At 54.7% G+C, this 20,356-nt stretch overlaps 1 protein-coding gene across 1 annotated transcript in view; it reads right to left on the bottom strand.

The window, feature by feature from the left end:
* The window catches only part of LOC144951929 (uncharacterized), a 36,769-nt gene extending 34,110 nt beyond the window's left edge, over window positions 1-2,659 (bottom strand). The window contains exon 1 of the mRNA XM_078882287.1: window positions 2,603-2,659. Coding sequence (XP_078738413.1) covers window positions 2,603-2,646 — 44 coding nt within the window. The 5' untranslated portion in view covers window positions 2,647-2,659. The remainder of the gene's footprint in view (window positions 1-2,602) is intronic.
* Window positions 2,660-20,356: the final 17,697 nt, after the last annotated feature.

Raw genomic sequence — 20,356 nt, 5'->3', positions numbered from 1 at the left:
ATCATCATCGTCACCATCATCACCACCACCACCACCATCATCACCATCATCACCATCACCACCATCGTCATCATCATCACCACCACCATCATCATCACCACCATCTTCACCACCACCATCATCATCACCATCATCACCACCATCATCATCGTCATCATCACCATCATCATCACCATCACCACCACCATCGTCATCATCATCATCACCACCATCATCATCATCACCATCATCACCACCATCATCACCATCACCATCGTAATCATCATCATCACCATCATCATCGTCATCATCACCATCATCACCACCACCACCATCGTCATCATCATCACCACCATCATCATCGTCATCACCATCATCACCATCACCACCATCATCATCGTCATCACCACCATCGTCACCACCATCGTCATCACCACCACCACCATCATGATCGTCGTCGTCGTGATCACCACCACCGCTAGCACCCGCCGATTAGCACGGTTGGCTACGTACGGTGCGAAACAAGTTCAACCTGCATCCATCATCACCATCACTACTATAACAACAACAACCGCCATTCGCCATTAAGTGGTGGTGACGTCACCACGACGCCTGTGCCAGGCTAGGTGCACGTTGAGGCCACGTGAAGCGTCGAACGCCCGCTGGCAGGAGGTCACGGGGCAGACCCAGCAGGTGCCACGGGTCGACTGACTGAGATGAGTGGCTGATGCACCACCTGTACCCCCCTACTGTGCCACTACTATAACACCATCATCACCATCATCATCACCATCATCATCATCACCACTGTCATCATCGTCGTGATCACTACCACTGCTACCACCCACCAGGTTAGCACGCTTGACTACGTACGGTGCGAAAGAAGTTCAACAAACATACCATCACCACCATCACCGCTACTAGCACCACCATCATCACCATCATCACCATCGTGACCACCACCACCATCATCATTACCGCCATCATTATAAGCACTCCTACAAATGCCACCGTCATCATCATCATCATAATTGCCAACTACCTACACCACCATCATCATAATCGCATCCCTGTCAACCCCTTATCAGTGCCCTACCTCGTTACAGACCAAGTCAGACACCAAAAAGGTGTCAGTTTTGGTGCCAGATATAAGGGTAAAAACCCAATTATCAACAACAACATCGTTGTTGTTGTTGTTGTTGTTTTGCAACGGCAAACTCGGTGCGTCGCCCAAGTGGAATCCTCGGGTGTAGCGAGCGCACACAGCCCCCTGGTGCATGGGGAGAGGAGGGGAGACTTGGGGAGACGTGGGGGGGAGGGAGGCGAGGTGGTGAGCGGGGAGAGATGTAGTGGAGGGGGGGGCGAGGGGGTGAGCGGGGGGATGAGCGGGGGGATGAGCGAGGGGGTGAGCGAGGAGGTGAGTGACGGGGTAGGCGAGGGGGTGAGCGAGGGGGTGAGCGAGGGGGGTGAGCGAGGAGGTGAGTGACGGGGTAGGCGAGGGGGTGAGCGAGGGGGTGAGCGAGGGGGGTGGGCGAGGGGGTGGGCGAGGGGGTGAGCGAAGAGGTGAGTGACGGGGTAGGCGAGGGGGGTGAGCGAGGGGGTGAGCGAGGGGGTGGGCGAGGGGGTGGGCGAGGGGGTGGGCGAGGAGGTGAGTGACGGGGTAGGCGAGGGGGTGAGCGAGGGGGTGGGCGAGGGGGTGGGCGAGCGAGGGGGTGAGCGAGCGAGGGGGTGAGCGAGGGGGTGAGCGAGGGGGTGAGCGAGGGGGTGGGTGAGGGGGTGAGCGAGCGAGGGGGTGGGCGAGCGAGGGGGTGGGCGAGCGAGGGGGTGAGCGAGGGGGTGAGCGAGCGAGGGGGGTGAGCGAGCGAGGGGGTGGGCGAGCGAAGGGGTGAGCGAGCGAGGGGGTGGGCGAGCGAGGGGCTGGGCGAGCGAGGGGGTGAGCGAGCGAGGGGGTGAGCGAGCGAGGGGGTGGGCGAGCGAGGGGGTGAGCGAGCGAGGGGGTGGGCGAGCGAGGGGCTGGGCGAGCGAGGGGGTGAGCGAGCGAGGGGGGTGAGCGAGCGAGGGGGTGGGCGAGCGAGGGGGTGGGCGAGCGAGGGGGTGGGCGAGCGAGGGGGTGAGCGAGCGAGGGGGTGGGCGAGCGAGGGGGTGAGCGAGCGAGGGGGTGAGCGAGCGAGGGGGTGGGCGAGCGAGGGGGTGAGCGAGCGAGGGGGTGAGCGAGCGAGGGGGTGGGCGAGCGAGGGGGTGAGCGAGCGAGGGGGCGAGCGAGGGGGTGAGCGAGCGAGGGGGTGGGCGAGCGAGGGGCTGGGCGAGCGAGGGGGGTGAGCGAGCGAGGGGGGTGAGCGAGCGAGGGGGTGGGCGAGCGAGGGGGTGGGCGAGCGAGGGGGTGGGCGAGCGAGGGGGTGAGCGAGCGAGGGGGTGGGCGAGCGAGGGGCTGGGCGAGCGAGGGGGTGAGCGAGCGAGGGGGGTGAGCGAGCGAGGGGGGTGGGCGAGCGAGGGGGTGAGCGAGCGAGGGGGTGAGCGAGCGAGGGGGTGGGCGAGCGAGGGGGGTGAGCGAGCGAGGGGGCGAGCGAGGGGGGTGAGCGAGCGAGGGGGTGGGCGAGCGAGGGGCTGGGCGAGCGACCTCTACCTCTCAGCTTCCCTCCTCATCTCCTCTTTCCTCAGCCTGCTCATCTCCCTCCTCTTCTCCAGCGCGTCCATGGCGTCGTCTCCCATCGCTCACCTGCCCCACACACAAGGCACAGACAAAGATCCCCCGTGTAGCCTTAACACACTGGTGGGGCAAGTGCTGGTCGCGAGCAGTAGCGCACGTGGGGCCGTCCATTTTGACCCCCCTCCCCCCCACCTCGTCACACGACGTCACAAAGAGTCAGACCCCCCCCCCTCTCAAATATGACGTCACAAAGCTCTGCCCCTCCCCCCCAAAAAAAATAAAACATGCTTCAAATCGCTTTAACTATTGTCATTGTCGTGCGTATTTAATGTGGCGCTGCACTCTGATGTTGTAGGAGAAAATATTTATTACAAAGTCTATTTAATTAAGTAGAACGTGTTGTCTATATTTATTTATAAAGTTGCGCATTTTGATGTGACGTCACATTTCTCACCCACCCCCCCCCCCCATCGTCACACATCGTCACAAATGTCTGACCCCCCCTCCCCAGGTGCGTGACGTCATTTATGGACGGCCCCTATGAAGGCTGCCACTGTGGCACACGAGGGGGGTGGGCGGCCAGCAACCACGCCCGGCCGCCTTTGTCTCCCTAGTGGCGATTTTTACACCGCACCAGGTACTCATTTGAGGCTGAGTCGACCTAGGGGAGACACGGGATCGGTTCAGATAATCGTCACGGGTGTTGGCCGTGAACGGGAATTGAAACCGCGCGCTAACCACGGCACCACCGCTCCCCACACACTACCAGACACGTACACACATGAACACACTGCACACGATTACTATGCAGCTTCTTTCACACCGTACGTAGACAATCATGCTCATCGGAGGTGCGGGGGGGGGGACAACAAACGATGGGTCTGTGTGTGAGTAGAGAGACACACAGACTCACACAGAGACCCACAGACTCAGACAGAGACACACAGACTCACACAGAGACCCATAGACTCACACAGAGACCCACAGACTCACACAGAGACTCACAGACTCACAGAGACCCATAGACTCACACAGAGACCCATAGACTCACACAGAGACCCATAGACTTACACAGAGACCCACAGACTCACAGAGACCCATAGACTCACACAGAGACCCACAGACTCACTCAGAGACCAATAGACTCACGCAGAGACCCATTGACTCACACAGAGACCCATAGACTCACACAAAGACCTATAGACTCACGCAGAGACCCATAGACTCACACAGAGACCCATAGACTCACGCAGAGACCCATAGACTCACACAAAGACCCACAGACTCACACAGAGACCCATAGACTCACACAGAGACCCATAGACTCACACAGAGACCCATTGTCTTCCACCACGCCTCTCCACAACCACCACAACCACCACCACGCCTCTCCACAACCACCACCGCCACAACCACAACAACCACCACGCCTCTCCACAACCACCACAACAACCACCACGCCTCTCCACAACCACCACAACAACCACCATGCCTCTCCACAACAACCACCACCACGCCTCTCCACAACAACCACAACAACCACCACGCCTCTCCACAACAACCACAACAACCACCACGCCTCGCCACAACCACCGGACCACCACAACAACCACCACGCCTCTCCACAACCACCACGCCTCTCCACAACCACCACAACCACCACCACGCCTCTCCACAACCACCACAACAACCACCACCACACCTCTCCACAACCACCACAACAACCACCATGCCTCGCCACAACCACCACCACAACCACCACGCCTCTCCACAACCACAACAACCACCACCACCACAACCACCACGCCTCTCCACAACAACCACCGCCACAACCACAACAACCACCACGCCTCTCCACAACCACCACAACAACCACCACGCCTCTCCACAACCACCACCACAACCACCACCACGCCTCTCCACAACCACAACCACCACCGCCCTAGTCGTGGTCACCGCCCTCCCCCCCCCGTGCCCTTCACCCCCACCACCCCTGCAACACGCTGCAGCAGCAGCAGCAGCTACAGAGACAATCACATGAAACACGACGTCGCCTGTGAGCGGCGTGCAGACGACGATGACCCAAATCGCTCGGAATGCGACCGATCTGGTCACGTCTCAGAAGCCATTTGGAATTCATTTGGACGAACTGTACACGCCGCACTGTACACGCTGTACTGTACATGCCGCACTGTACACACATCACTGTACACACCGCACTGTACGCTGTACTGTACACACCGTACTGTACGCACAGCACGCGGTACTGTACTCAGTACTGTACTCACAGCACCGTGTTGTGTATACAGTACGCAGCGCTGTACATATATGCTGCACTGTACACGTACAGCATCGTGCCTTGCACATGCAGTACTGTATGCCTACAGTGCACAGAGATGTTTGTGTACAGTGTGGTGTGTAGTGACATAGAACGGTCACTACTGTGTCGGCCCGTACGAGGGCTGGGGGCCCCAAGGGGGTGCCTGGGGGGTCACGTGGTGGAGGGATCCGGACCTTCCCAGAGGTGGTTGAAGGGAGGCGTGGCCTGGGAAGGGAGGCGTGGCCTGGGAAGGGAGGCGTGGCCTGGGAAGGGAGGCGTGGCCTGGGAAGGGAGGCGTGGCCTGGACAGAGCCAGCCACGCCAAACCAGATATAAGCGTGGTGTGAACGCAGAGCGAGGCTGTTGTACTGTACTCCAAAGTGAAGACGACATCATCGGTCGTCAAGTCCCGAGTCGTCGTCCTGGGCCAGGCAGGCAACGTTGCCTTGCCTGGTCCAGTCTGTGTCGCGTTCCAGAGTGTTAGTGAGTTGAGGAAGGTGGTCACCACCTCATGTACAGCGTTATGTTACTTACCGTTTAATAAATAGTGTTGCCTGCAAGCTGCGTGTGTGTGCACCTAATACGAACCCACTACATGTGTACGGTATACAGTACCGTGTGTACAGTGCTGTGTGTGTACAGTCAGCAGGACTTTGCCCCGGCTGCTTTATTGAGCCGAGGCTGCTGCTGCAGTTGCGGGGCCGACGTTGTTAGCAGCTGTAGCTGCTACAGCGGATGCATCGTCTGCAGAAGCTGATGCATCAGCTGTAGCAGCGGATGCATCAGCTACAGCAGCTACAGCTGATGCATCAGCTGCAGCTGTAGCAGCTAATGCAGCGCCTGTAGCAGCAGCAGCTACAGAGGGCGGTGTAGCAATTGCACCCATTGTAGTGAACTATGGTCCCGTGTGTGAGTGAGTGGGTTCAAGTTTGCAGCTCCGTGCATTGCCACCACCACCACCCAGCGATTGAATCGACCGGGTTAAATCTCGACCCCTGTCCCGGTGTGAACCCATTATTCCAGTGACGCCATGCCATTGCTCTGACCTCTGACCTCCGGCCGTTGCAAGGCTAAAGACTCCTTCTGTGCAGCGGAGATTAACACGTCAAACAACTTTTGTTGCAGCCTTTTACGGCATCCTACTAACAAATCAACGTTATTGTTTTTTCACACGCCACCGTCAACGCTGCGAATTCAGGAATAATGCCTTCCCCTGTGGCAATATTAATACTCGGAAATGCGAGTGAACGAACAAGATACTTATATAACCAGGTTAGAGCCCCGAGGGTACTGCGAATCGGGGCGACTGCCCCGGGCCCCGTGCTTTGGGGGGGGGGGGGGCACGCGGTATGATGTACCCCGAGCCCCCCAGATCCCATAGGCGCGCACGGTATGCAGAACCTCTTTCGCACCGCACGCAACCGCGCTGCTCACCGGATACGCAACCAACGCCGAACGGCGTGGCGGTCCAGAGTCCGAAATCAACGGGGAGAGTGGCGGTGGGGGGGTTGGGAGGCGATTTTTTAAGCTCACCGTCCACCACCACCACCTCTCGTTCACCCCATCAGCTGTGCGAGAACCGCGCGGTTGGCGGTGGTCGACCCCGATCCGCCGTGCCCTCGAACACGGCGCCCTCTGACCAGTGACGGATTGTCCCAGGAGCAAAAGTAGCTACACATGCAGCTACTTTGTAGTAGCTACTACACGTGTAGTAGCCACTACACGTGTAGTGGCTACTACACGTGTAGTAGCTACTACACGTGTAGTAGCTGCTACACCTGTAGCCACTACACGTGTAGTAGCTACTACACGTGTAGTAGCTACTACACGTGTAGTGGCTACTACACGTGTAGTAGCTACTACACGTGTAGTAGCTACTACACATGTAGTAGTAGCTACTACACGTGTAGTAGCTACTACACGTGTAGTGGCTACAGGTGTAGCCACTACACATGTCGTAGCTACACATGAAGTAGCTACACTTGTAGTAGTAGCTACTACACATGTAGCTGCTACTACATATGTAGTAGTAGTAGCTACACATGTAGTAGCTACTACTACATATGTAGTAGCTGCTACTACATGTGTAGTAGCTACTACACAAGTAGCTACTACATGCGTACTACATATGTAGTAGCTACTACACGTGGTGGAGAGTTTGGAATCTGATTGATTGATTGCTTCTGTGAACAGGTGTCTTTTATACAGGTAACACGCTAAGATTAGCAGCACTCCCTTTAAGAGTGTGCTCCTAATCTCAGCTCGTTATCTGTATAAAAGACACCTGGGAGCCAGAAATCTTTCTGATTGAGAGGGGGTCAAATACTTATTTCCCTCATTAAAATGCAAATCAATTTATAACATTTTTGACGAGCGTTTTTCTGGATGTTGTTGTTATTCTGTCTCTCACTGTTCAAATAAACCTACCATTAAAATTATAGACTGATCATTTCTTTGTCAGTGGGCACTCGTACAAAATCAGCAGGGGATCAAATACTTTTTTCCCTTACTGTAATTACACTGGTGACATTAGTTACATTAGTTTGGCTAGTTAGGCTAGTTACACTAGTTTAACTAGTTACATTAGTTACACTCGTGTGCGTGTGTGACACGGGTACCCAGAGGTCGCAAACGGGTTTTGATTCCTTACCCTTACCCGTACCTGGCCGCACCAGGGTCGCAATCGGGTACCTGTACCCTACCCGATACCCGGCTACCCGTACCCGGCCGGGTATCGGGTAGGGTACGGGAACTCGATTGCGACCTCTGAGATGAAGCCATGTTGCAGGCGCGGGTGGGTTGATTCTAAGAGCTTGAATTGTGAGAAGAGACAAGACGTTGGGAAATGAGTGACAAACGGTTACTCACCAGTGACTCACGGCCTACCCGTACCCGGCCAGGTATGGGTAGCCGGGTATCGGGTAGGGTACGGGTATCGGGTACCCGATTGTGACCTCTGCGGGTACCCCTGTAATCGTAAATAAGCGGGCGATGAGGTAATGGTGAGAGAGAGGAGGGAGCAGCAGCAGTTGGAGCAGATCTGCCAGGGTTATGTTTCTCTTTTCAAGTCGACTTCCTTAAACCAGTAGAGAAGTGAGGACACCAGCAGAATTAGGTGTTGTTAGGTGCTATTAGGTGTCATGTGCATGCGTGAGTGGCCTGGGTCACGAACAGCGCTAAATGCAATGCCATAGAAATGAAGTACAGCAGAGACATCCAGACAGAGATTAGAGTAGAGACAGTCAGAGATCAGAGACAGAGACAGACAGACAGAGATCAGAGACAGAGACAGACAGAGATTAGAGTAGAGACAGACAGAGATCAAAGCAGAAACAGACAGAGATCAGAGATCAGAGACAGACAGAGATCAGAGACAGACAGAGATCAGAGATCAGAGACAGACAGAGATCAGAGACAGACAGACAGAGACCAGAGCAGAGACAGACAGATCGAGATCGAGATCAGAGATCAGAGACAGACAGATATCAGAGACAGACAGAGACAGACAGACAGAGACAGACAGAGACAGAGACAGAGACAGACAGAGATCAGAGATCAGAGACAGACAGAGACAGAGATTAGAGACAGACAGAGATCAGAGATCAGAGACAGACAGAGATCAGAGACAGACAGAGATAGAGACAGAGATCAGAGACAGATATTAAAGACAGACAGACAGAGACAGAGATCAGAGACAGAGACAGACAGAGATCAGAGACAGACAGAGATCAGAGACACAGACTCATAGAGCCACATTTCGAATCAGAGACACCAATAGACACACATAGACTCATAGATAAACACAGAGACTCACAGATACTCATATCTATGTATGCATAGACTCATAGAGCTACGTGATAGACTCATAGAGACACCAATAGACACACAGAGACACGTAGAGATACATCGAGACCACACAGCGTAATGTTGATCTGCGTTCCTTCAACGGAGGAGGATGAGGAGCAAGAGGATGGAACATCTGTCTCTCTCGATTTAAAGCTTTCGTGACTGCAGGGATTCATCTTCCAACCAAGGATTCATCTTCCAACCAAGAAGATCTCTCTCTATGCCGAAACCACTTTCTCTCTCATCTCTCTCTCTCCCTGCCGAAGGTCCCCCATCTCGCTATCTCTCTCGTCGTAGCTCCAGCAACATCAGCGAGAGAAAGGGGGGTGGGAGATGGTGCGAGAGAGAGAGGGGGGGTGGGAGATGGTGCGAGAGAGAGAGGGGGGGGGGAGATGGTGCGAGAGAGAGAGGGGGGGGGAGATGGTGCGAGTGAGGCAGAAGAACTGGTTTGTTGAGCCTTGTGTCAGAGGGGAGAGGTTCAATGTCTGTCTCCGTTCTTCCGTTAAAACACAAAAACCCGATCTCGCGCATCAATCGAACGAGATCGGCCAACGACCAACAGAACCTCCCATGTCAGCCCTTACATTTCCCTTCCAACCTCCCCCCAACTGCCCTCCAACTGCCCCCAACCCTCTCCAATTGTCTCCCAACCCTCTCAAACCGCCCCCCAACCGCCCGCCAACCGCCCGCCAACCGCCCTCCCAGCGCCCTCCAACCGCCCCCCAACCGCCCCGCACCAGCCCCCCACCAGCCCCCCACCAGCCCCCCAACCGTCCTCTAACCAGCCCTCCAACCGCCCTCCAACCGCCCCCAACCGCCCCCCCACCAGCCCTCCAACCGCCCTGCAACCACCACCCACCAGCCCCCTAACCGCCCCCCAACCGCCCCCCAACCGCCCCCCAACCGCCCTCCCAGCGCCCCCCAACCGCCCCCCAACCGCCCCCCAACCGCCCTCCAACCGCCCTCCCAGCGCCCTCCAACCGCCCTCCCAGCGCCCTCCAACCGCCCCCCAACCGCCCCCCAACCGCCCCCCAACCGCCCCCCAACCGCCCTCCAACCGCCCCCCAACCGCCCTCCCGTGTTGTCATCAGTATGACACAGCTATTTCAAGTTTGCAGTCGATAGCACATTGGGAAGTGGGTAAAAATTGAGTTACAATATTTATTTCTTGAGGATAAAACACACAGTGAGTTAAATAAAAGCGTGTAATAAAAAAAATAACAACAATCAACCAACAACGGATGGTCCACTCAAGACGACGCATCAACGCGTGGCATCACCACCCCACCCACCCCACCATCTGCATCTCCTGCCCTCTCCTTCCCACGATTTCTGCGTTTCCTGGGCCTCTTTCAGGAGCTCAGCGGAAGTGTGGCCGCCAATTCCACTGCAAACCAAACCCGGACCAGGAGCATGTCTGCCAATTCCACTGCAGAACATACCCGGACCGGGAGGGTCTCTCACTTTCTCTCTCTCTGTGTGTCACCAGCTACTGCTATCAACAACGCAATCCTCTTTTTGTTTTGACTACGTGGTTTTTTTTCTTCAAATGTTATTTTTTTTCCAGGGTTAAGAGCCCATCGAGATATCTAACTTCTTTTTTTTCACAGATGTCACGTTGGGTTGGGTCACGTGCCAGTAACCAAAAGTGATAAAATAACAAGCCGAGGCTTTACCTAGCTGGGTGGGGAGGGGAGAGTGGGGAGGAGCTTGGTGGGGGGGTGGGAGGTGTGGGGCTGGGTGGGGGGTGGGGGTGGGTAGGGTCTGGGTGGGGAGGGGCTGGGTGGGGAGGGTGTGGAGGGGCTGGGTGGGGAGGGTGGGGGGAGGGTGGGGAGGGGCTGGGAGGGGAGGGGCTTGGTGGGTACGGTGGGGGTTGGAGTGGTGGTACCGGATGGGGAGGAGGGGCTGGGTGGGGAGGGGCTGGGTGGGGAGGGTGTGGAGGGGCTGGGTGGGGAGGGTGGGGGGAGGATGGGGAGGGGCTGGGTGGGGACGGTGGGGTGAGGCTGGGTGAGGAGGGGCTGGTCACCCCGTGGTGCCCTTATAAAACTCAACGTTTAACCTACTCACGCCGGCTTGTGCCCGCCCTCACAGTCGGGCATATTTGCGGAATACACCACACCACCGTTGACCCTGGCCATTGACCGAGCAACCCAACGTTCCTACCAGCTCCCTCCGCAGGAATGTGTTTATTTTATTTCATCAGGTAAGGCCCCACTGAGCAATATAGCTCTCGTTTTAGAAGCGACCTGGCACAAACGAAGTGGGCTTAACATCATCACCTTGTGAATTTTATATCAGTCGCCAAATACTCTACTACGCGTGATGTTGATTCTAAACGTGGAGGGGCAAAACCGGAGGACCCGGAGAAAAATCCACGCGACCACGGGGAGAGGGAGACACGCAAACTCCAAATATACAGCAGCAGCAGGCGTCAGGGTCGGGTTCGAACCTACGACCTTCATCATACCAGGCGAGGTAGCTAACATCTCCTAGCCACCGTGATGATGATGAGAGACGCAAACTCCAAATATACAGCAGCAGTCGTCAGCGTCGGGATCGAACCCACGACCTCCTGTATACCAGGCGAGGTAGTTAACATCTCCTAGCCACCGTGATGATGATGAGAGACGCAAAATCCAAATATACAGCAGCAGGCATCGTCAGGGTCGGGTTCGAACCCACGACCTCCTGTGTACCAGGCGAGGTAGTTAACATCTCCTAACCAGCGTGATGATGATGAGAGACGCAAAATCCAAATATACAGCAGCAGGCATCGTCAAGGTCGGGTTCGAACCCACGACCTCCTGTGTACCAGGCGAGGTAGTTAACATCTCCACATTGAGTCCACCCAGTGGAGGTCCAGTGGCAATATTTGAATAACCGTCGCCGCTGGTTTAGTTTGTATTCTTTTTGTGTGGCCTGGGCCAAGGAATTGAACGCAAGGAATGCGATAAACACTGTGCTCCACGAAGATAAAGATCCCCCGTGTAACCTCAACATACCTTTGGGGCAAGTGCTGTTAGCGAGTGCTGTAGGACCTATGAATGCACACGAGGGGGTGGGTGGCCAGCACCACGCCCGGCCGCCTTTGTCTCCCCAGTGGCGATGTTTACTACACACCCCACCAAGTACTCATTTGAGGCCGAGTCGACCTAGGGGAGGGCCCAGGACCGGTTCAGATAATCGTCATCGGTGTTGGCCGTGAGCGGGAATCGAACTCGGGTCGCCAGCGCGCTAACCACTGGCGCCACCGACAGAACACACGCGGACACACACACAGAGACACACACACACACAGACACACACAGACACACACACAGAGACACACACACTGACACACACAGAGACACGCAGACACACACACACAGACACACACACACACAGAGACACACACAGACACACACAGACACATACACATGGAGACACTCCACACACACACAGACACACACACAGACACACACACACACACACAGACACACACACAGAGACACACACACAGACACACACACAGAGACACACAGACACACACACGCGGACACACACAGACACACACAGACACACACAAAGACACAGACACACACACACACACAGACACACACACAGTGGCTTGGCTAAGCCAGGTGGAACTGATAAAGAGAAAGAGAGAGAGAGACCGCCCTCGTTCGCGGTGGAGACTTTGTGGATTACCTGCCCTGATATCTTAGATCTCATCCGCTGCCCCCCCCCCCCCACTACAACCCCTGGCATCAGCTGATCCGACTGATATAGCTTAAGATCATTCCACTGTCGCTTGACATGCAGGCATGTCACACAAAGACAAAGGTCCCCCGTGTAGCCTGTGACAGACTGCTGGGGCAAGTGCTGTTAGCGAGTAGCACCTATGAAGGCCGGCACGGTGGCCTACACGAACGGGGTGGGTGGCCAACACCACAAAGACAAAGGTCCCCCGTGTAGCATGTAACAGACTATTGGGGCAAGTGCTGTTAGCGAGTAGCACCTATGAAATCCGGCACGGTGGCCTACACGAAGGGGGTTGGGTGATCAGAAACCACGACCTTTGACCCCCCCCCCCCATTGGCGATGTTTACACACGCACACGCCAGGTACCCATTTAAGGCCGAGTCGACCTAGGGGGAGGGGGGGTTAGGCCCAGGACCGGGTCCAGATAATCAATCGCCGCTGGTGGTGGGGGTGGTGGTGGGGGTAGTGGTGGGGGGGGGTGGTGGTGGGGGTGGAGGTGGTGGTGGGGGTGGTGGTGGGGGGGGGTGGTGGTGGGGGTGGTGGTGGTGGGGGTGGGGGTTGTAGTGGAGGTGGTGGGGGGCGAGGGTGGTGGTGGCGGTGGTGGTGAGGGTGGTGGTGGTGGTGGTGATGATGGTGGTGGTGGTGGTGATGATGGTGGTGGTGGTGGTGGTGTCTGAACGAGTTGATTGTTTCCCACGAGCGGTTAGTTTACAAGATCGTTTTATTTACTTTGTGGCTTTGCAAACAAATAAACAGCGGGCCAACTACAATAGATCAGCCCCCCCCCCCGTTACAAGCCACGTGGGTTCAATGAGTGGGACTCTGCACGTCATCGCCTGCTGATAAAACTCACGGTTCCCAGGACCGTCGAATTCATTATTTGAAAGTGCGATTGTGTGTGTGTGTAGATAAGGTCGACTCAGCCTCAAATGAGTACCTGGTGCGGTGTGTAAACATCGCCACTAGGGAGACAAAGGCGGCCGGGCGTGGTGTTGGCCACCCACCCCCTCGTGTGCCGTGCCGGCCTTCATAGGTGCTCGCTAACAGCACTTGCCCCCACAAGCTGTTAAGGCTATACGGGGGATCTTTGTCTTTATCTGTGTGTGTAGATAAAAGTTGAACGGGAAGTACAATTTCGCTCCGGATCGACGGGGCGCGAAGGGGCAGCGTTTGTTCGTCGCCTCCCATTGGTGACCGACATGGTGGAAATTCCACGTTCCCATGGCAGGGAGGCCACCCCCATAATTCTACGTGGGTGGCGTGTTCACCGCTGTTGCGAAACTCGTGGCGATGTGTCACCTTGCGTTTAAATATGCAATTCAAATCGTGTACACACGTAACGAGACGTTGTGTTGAACATCCAAAAGATTTCATTCTACAGGGGTGGCCCAAAAGTCAGGACACAACGAGGTTACGTCAGGACGCGTCGGGCTATTTAAGTCGGCTAGCAGAGCGCTAACCACTGCGCCACCGCTCCCCTTTTCCCCCACCGTGTACACACACAGGAGGCACACCCACAGGACACACCCGTCACATCACTCACACAGGCACGCGAATACACACGGACACACCTCAACAACACAACACAAAGATCCTCCTGTGCTGGGGCAAGTGCTGTTAGCGCTATGACCACTGTTTCATTGCTTTTATGGCTTTATTTTGGTGATTTTCGAAAAGTTTTTTGGTTTGGCCATGTTTTTTGGTTGTAGTACAGAGTTAGACTGATGGCCTTAATCTAAGTTGTCTTGTGGTTGTTGTTGTTGTTTGACTTGCATCCCACTGGGATTTTTGCACACAGCGTTGGTGTACGGTGCTTTTTCTGCAATATTTTGCCGTCTTTTCTTGGATTTTCTGTTTGCACTTAGTCACATATTCACTTTAAGATGTTTTTGTTGCGGTTGCACCCGATTCAAGAGCCGAATGGCTCACAGGGCTACACCTAATACATGAACTTGAAAACTTGAAGTGTGCAGCGCCTACGAAGACTACCGGGCATTGAGGGGGTGGTGGGGTGGGGGCCAGCACCACGCCCGGCCGCCTTTGTCTCCCCAAGTGGAGATGTTTGCGCACAGCAGGCTGAGTCGACCTAGGGGAGGACCAGTATCGGTCTTCTTGGTTCTTTCGGTAAAGTCACGTAGAAGGTAAATAATAAAATAATAAAAATACAACTTATTTATTATTTACCTTCTACGTGACTTTACCGAAAGAACCAAGAAGATTAATCCCTGCAGTCACGAAAGCTTTAAATCGAGACCAGTATCGGTTTAAACATTCGCCACTCTTCATACAGGTCGTGAGCGGGAATCGAACTCGGGTCACGGGGTTATGTCACGCGGTGCGCTAACCGTTGCGCCACCGCTCCCCCCCCACACAATTGCACAGTCGCATAGACCGCCTGTGCCAGGCTAGGTGCACTTTGAGGCTGCCACGTGAAGTGTCGAAGGACTCGCTGCTGACGGCAGGTCACGGAACAGACTTGACTGGTGTACAGATGTACAAAGACAAAGATCCCCCGTGTAGCCTGGAACAGACTGTTTGGGCAAGTGCTGTTAGCGAGCACCTATGAAGGCCGGCACGGCACACGAGGGGGTGGGTGGCCAGCACCGGCGATGTTTACACACTGCACCGGGTACTCATTTGAGGCTGAGTCGACCTAGGGGAGGCCCAGAACCGGTTCAGATAATCGTCACTGGGTGTTGGTCGTGAGCTGGAATCGAACCCGGGTCGCCAGGTTCGTAGCGCAGCGTAGCGATAATCACTATACCACCGCTCCCCTACAGATGTACAAAGACAAAGATCCCCCGTATAGCCTTATCAGACTATAGGGGCAAGTGCTGTTAGCTAGCACCTATGAATGCCGGCACGATACACGAGGGGGTGGGTGGCCAGCACCACGCCCGATGTACACACACACACAGTCACCTGCACGCAGATTTACACACGCAGTCGTACACACACAGATTTACACACACAGTCACGTACACACAGATGTACACACACAGTCACACATAGACACACAGATTTACACACACACACAGTCACACATAGACACGCACACAGTCACACACACAGATTTACACACACAGTCACACATACACACATATGTATACACAGATTTGCACATACGGCCACACACAGACACAGAATTACACACACACACAGTCACACATACACACACACAGTCACACATAAACACACAGAATTACACACACACACAGTCACGTAGACAGATTTACACACACATTCCCATACACATAGAATTACACACACACAGTCACACACACACAGATTTACACACACAGTCACACATACACACACACAGTCACACACAGATTTACACACACACAGTCACACATAGACACACACACAGTCACACACACAGATTTACACACACACAGTCACACACAGTCACACACACAGTCACACACAGATTTACACACATAGACACATAATTACACACACACACAGTCACACACACACACAGATTTACACACACACAGTCACACACAGATTTACACACACAGTCACACACACAGATTTACACACACATAGACACGTAATTACACACACAGTCACACACACACAGATTTACACACACACAGTCACACACACAGATTTACACACACACGCAACGTACCAAAATGATACCAATTCTAGAACGCAGAGTTCCCGTCATCGTCGTCACCTGCACGCCCGTCACTATAATTGTTGTTTACACGCCACTTGGCTCGCTCCAAACTCCTTCCACCCCCCCAACTCATAACACTGCCTCCCTGGGGCTCACCGCGGCTCACTGTGACTCACTGTGACATCCTGTGACTCACCGAGACTCACTGAGACTCACCGCGACATCCTGTGACTCACCGAGACTCACTGAGACTCACTGTGACTCACTGACACTCACTGTGACATCCTGAGACTCACTGAGACTCACTGTGACGCACTGTGACTCACTGTGACTCACCGAGACTCACTGTGACTCACTGTGACATCCTGTGACTCACCGAGAATCACTGAGACTCACTGTGACTCACTAAGACTCACCGAGACTCACTGTGACTCACTGTCACGCACTGTGACTCACTGTGACTCACCGAGACTCACTGTGACTCACTGTGACATCCTGTGACTCACCGAGACTCACTGTGACTCACTGTGACTCACCGAGACTCACCGAGACTCACTGTGACTCACCGAGACTCACTGTGACTCACTGTGACATCCTGTGACTCACCGAGACTCACTGAGACTCACTGTGACTCACCGAGACTCACTGTGACTCACTGTGACATCCTGTGACTCACCGAGACTCGCCGCGACTCACCGTCGTTCAGCGAAACCCGGGGAAAGTGCCTGGGCTGAGAAATCTCCCCACATCTCCTCCTCCTACCCCTCTTCCTACTCCACATGAACAAATAACATTGGGGTTTCTTACCCTATCTGGCAATATAGCAACAGCGGTTGTGTTAAGATGGTCGGACAGCAAATAGATGGAACCTTTCGCAAGGCATCAAGTTAGCGCATTAGCCATCACGTAGTACCTGCGGTGAACACGCAAAAACGCACGTGGCCCTGATAATCACACACCGGGGCGTTGTCTGTGAAACCGATTGTCCTACAGCAGAGACAGCAGCAGCCTTCTTCAGGGCCCAGTCTCATCGCCAGTGTCAGCCCAGAGGGCAGTACAAGGGCAATGCCACCACCACCATCAGGCAGAGGTCGCAATCGGGTACCCGATACCCGTACCCTACCCGATACCCGGCTACCCGTACCCGTTTGCGACCCTGGTGCGGCCGGGTACGGGTAGGCCGTGAGTCACTGGTGAGTCACCGTTTGTCACTCATTTCCCAACGTCTTGTCTCTTCTCACAATTCAAGTTCCTAGAATCAACCCACCCGCGCCTGCAACATGGCTTCATCCCAGAGATCGCAATCGGGTACTCGTACCCGTACCCTACCCGATACCCGGCCGGGTACGGTTAGCCGGGTAGGGTACGGGTACCCGATTGCGACCCTGGTGCGGCCGGGTACGGGTACGGGTAAGGAATCAAAACCCAATTTAAAGCTTTCGTGACTGCAGGGATTCATCTTCTTGGTTCTTTTGGTAAAGTCACGTAGAAGGGAAATAATAAAATAATAAAAATGAAACAATAAAATAATTTTGTATTATGTTTTAGTCACGTAGAAGGGAAATAACAAAATATTAAAAATAAAACATAATAAAATAATGTTTTATTATGTTTTATTATTTATTATTATAATAAAATTCAATTTTATTATGTTTTATTTTTATTATTTTATTACTTCCCTTCTACGTGACTTTACCGAAAGAACCAAGAAGATGAATCCCTACAGTCACGAAAGCTTTAAATCGAAACGTTTCCCGAGTGTTGATTGATACGCAGATGGCAAACGATGACTCGTGCATTTCCTCTGTTGTATATCAACAAAACGAACAAAGATCCCCCGTGTAGCCTCAACAGAATGCTGGGGCAAGTGCTGTTAGCGAGTAGCACCTATGAAGGCCGGCACGGCACACCGCCACTCACACACAGACTCAATCATCCACCCACCCACCCACTCACCCACCCACTCACTCACCCACCCACTCACCAACCCACCCACACACCCACTCACCTACCTACCCACCCACTCACCAACCCACCCACTCACCAACCCACCCACCCACCCACTCACTCACTCACCCACCCACTCACCAATCCACCCACGCACCCACTCACCTACCCACCCACCCACTCACTCACCCACCCACTCACCAATCTACCCACGCACCCACTCACCTACCCACCCACTCACCAACCCACCCACTCACCAACCCACGCACTCACCAACCCACCCACCCACTCACCCACCCACCCACTCACTCACCCACTCACCCACCCACCCACTCACCCCAGATCACAACCATTCTCTCTCTGTAGGTTTGTGCGTTGAACTTCCTTCGCACCGTACGCAGCCAAGCGTGCTCACCTCTCTCCCATCGTCGTCAAGCCCTTTACCCCCCCCCCCCCCCCCCCACGAGAATCACGTGGCTCACGTCAAGCAGCGAGTTCCTGCTCGTCTGCTGCGGCTATCCAGGATGGAAGCTGACTCGGCCCATCATCCCCCAGGGGTCGATAAAATCCAGCACCACTTTGTGGGCGGACGTCAACGGCGGGGGGTTAGATGGATAGACTCGCCCGAAACAACGCCCACATCCCCACCCCCGGCTCGCCATAGGAATGTGGAATGTCCACTACTGGCCCAGGGGCCGCAAAGAGGAGATGAAGACGATGAGAATCGGAAATGCAATTGGCGATGTAATGGCGAACTCGTATCGCGATAATCGTATCGTGGAGTGTAATATCGTGAAGTGTCATATCGTGAAGTGTAATATCGTGGAGTGTGATATCATGGAGTGGGATATCGTGAGGTGTGATGACGCGGAAACCCTCGGCGGGTCATTGAGCAGCAGGTGGGGCAGGTGGGAGCGGAGGGTGGGTGAGGGAGGGAGGGGTGGGAGGGAGGGGTGGGTGGGGGAGGGAGGGAGGGGGTGGGTGGGGGAGGGAGGGAGGGGGTGGATGGATGGGGGAGGGAGGGAGGGGGGGATGCGAGGCCTGGGACCGAGTGCCACGGGACGGTGACCTCACTCTGGGGGTGCGAGGGAGTGGGGGAGGGAGGGGGAGGGATGGAGGGAGTGAGTGAGAGGGAGGAGGAGGGAGGGAGTGAGGGGGAAGGGGGGAGGGAGTGGGGGAAGGAGTGGGGGAGGGAGGGAGGGAGGGAGGGAGGGGGAGGGGGCGCGACTGTGGGGAGTGGCGGGCGGCGTGGGCGAGCGAGTTCAACAATGAGCGAGTGAATGAGTGAATGAGTGAGTGGAATGGTGAGTGAATGAGTGAGTGAGTGGAATGGTGAATCATAAAGTGAGTGGAATGGTGAGTGAATGATCGAGTGAATGAGTGGGTGAATGAGTTGAATGGTGAGTCATATCGTGAGTGAATGAGTGGGTGAATGAGTGGGTGAGTGAGTTGAATGGTGAGTGAATGAGTGGGTGAGTGAGTGGAATGGTGAATCATCTAGTGAGTGAATGAGTGGGTGAGTGAGTGGAATGGTGAGTTATTTAGTGAGTGAATGAGTGGGTGAGTGAGTTACAAAGTGGGTGAGGGAGTGAATGAGTGGGTGAATGAGTTGAATGGTGAGTCATATCGTGAGTGAATGAGTGGGTGAGTTATAAAGTCGGCGAAAGTGATTGGGTTGAACAGTAAGAGTTGAGCTAAAGAATGAGTCAAACGAATGGGCGAGTGCATTTCAAAGTGGGTGGGTGAGTGAGCGAAAAGGTTGGGTGGGTGATAGGTGAGCAAGTTGGTGAGTGGGTGAGTTGGTGAGCAAACGCGTGAGACAATAACTAAGACGATGATGTCATCACCACCACCACTACAGTGACTCACCAATAGCAACGCCACACTCACCCAGACAATCTTCCTGAGTTCAAAACCCGGTCAGGGGGGGGGTGGGGGAGTGCCACTCACATTCACCACCCGCTGGAGATAGTGGGGGGTGGGGGGGATGGAAGTTTGAACAGCAATTATCAATATGGATGGACTGGCCCTGTCATAGGTACGAGGAATTGGCGCGAGGAACCCACCACGCCAGGCTTCTCGCGACTAAATGTTCTCCACAAATAAAAGGCGTCTCTCTCCTTGTGGGGGAGGGGGGGTTGGTGGTTGGGTGATATCTCGTGATTGTGAACGAAACACGAGCGAGAATTTATCCCCACATCTGTAGCTGTCCGCCTGCTTTGTTGTTGTTGTTGTTGTTCTGATGATGC

This window comes from Lampetra fluviatilis, chromosome 64 (genome assembly GCF_964198595.1).
Source record: "Lampetra fluviatilis chromosome 64, kcLamFluv1.1, whole genome shotgun sequence".
In the NCBI taxonomy this organism is placed as follows: domain Eukaryota; kingdom Metazoa; phylum Chordata; class Hyperoartia; order Petromyzontiformes; family Petromyzontidae; genus Lampetra; species Lampetra fluviatilis.
This window is presented reverse-complemented; position numbering and strand designations above follow the sequence as displayed.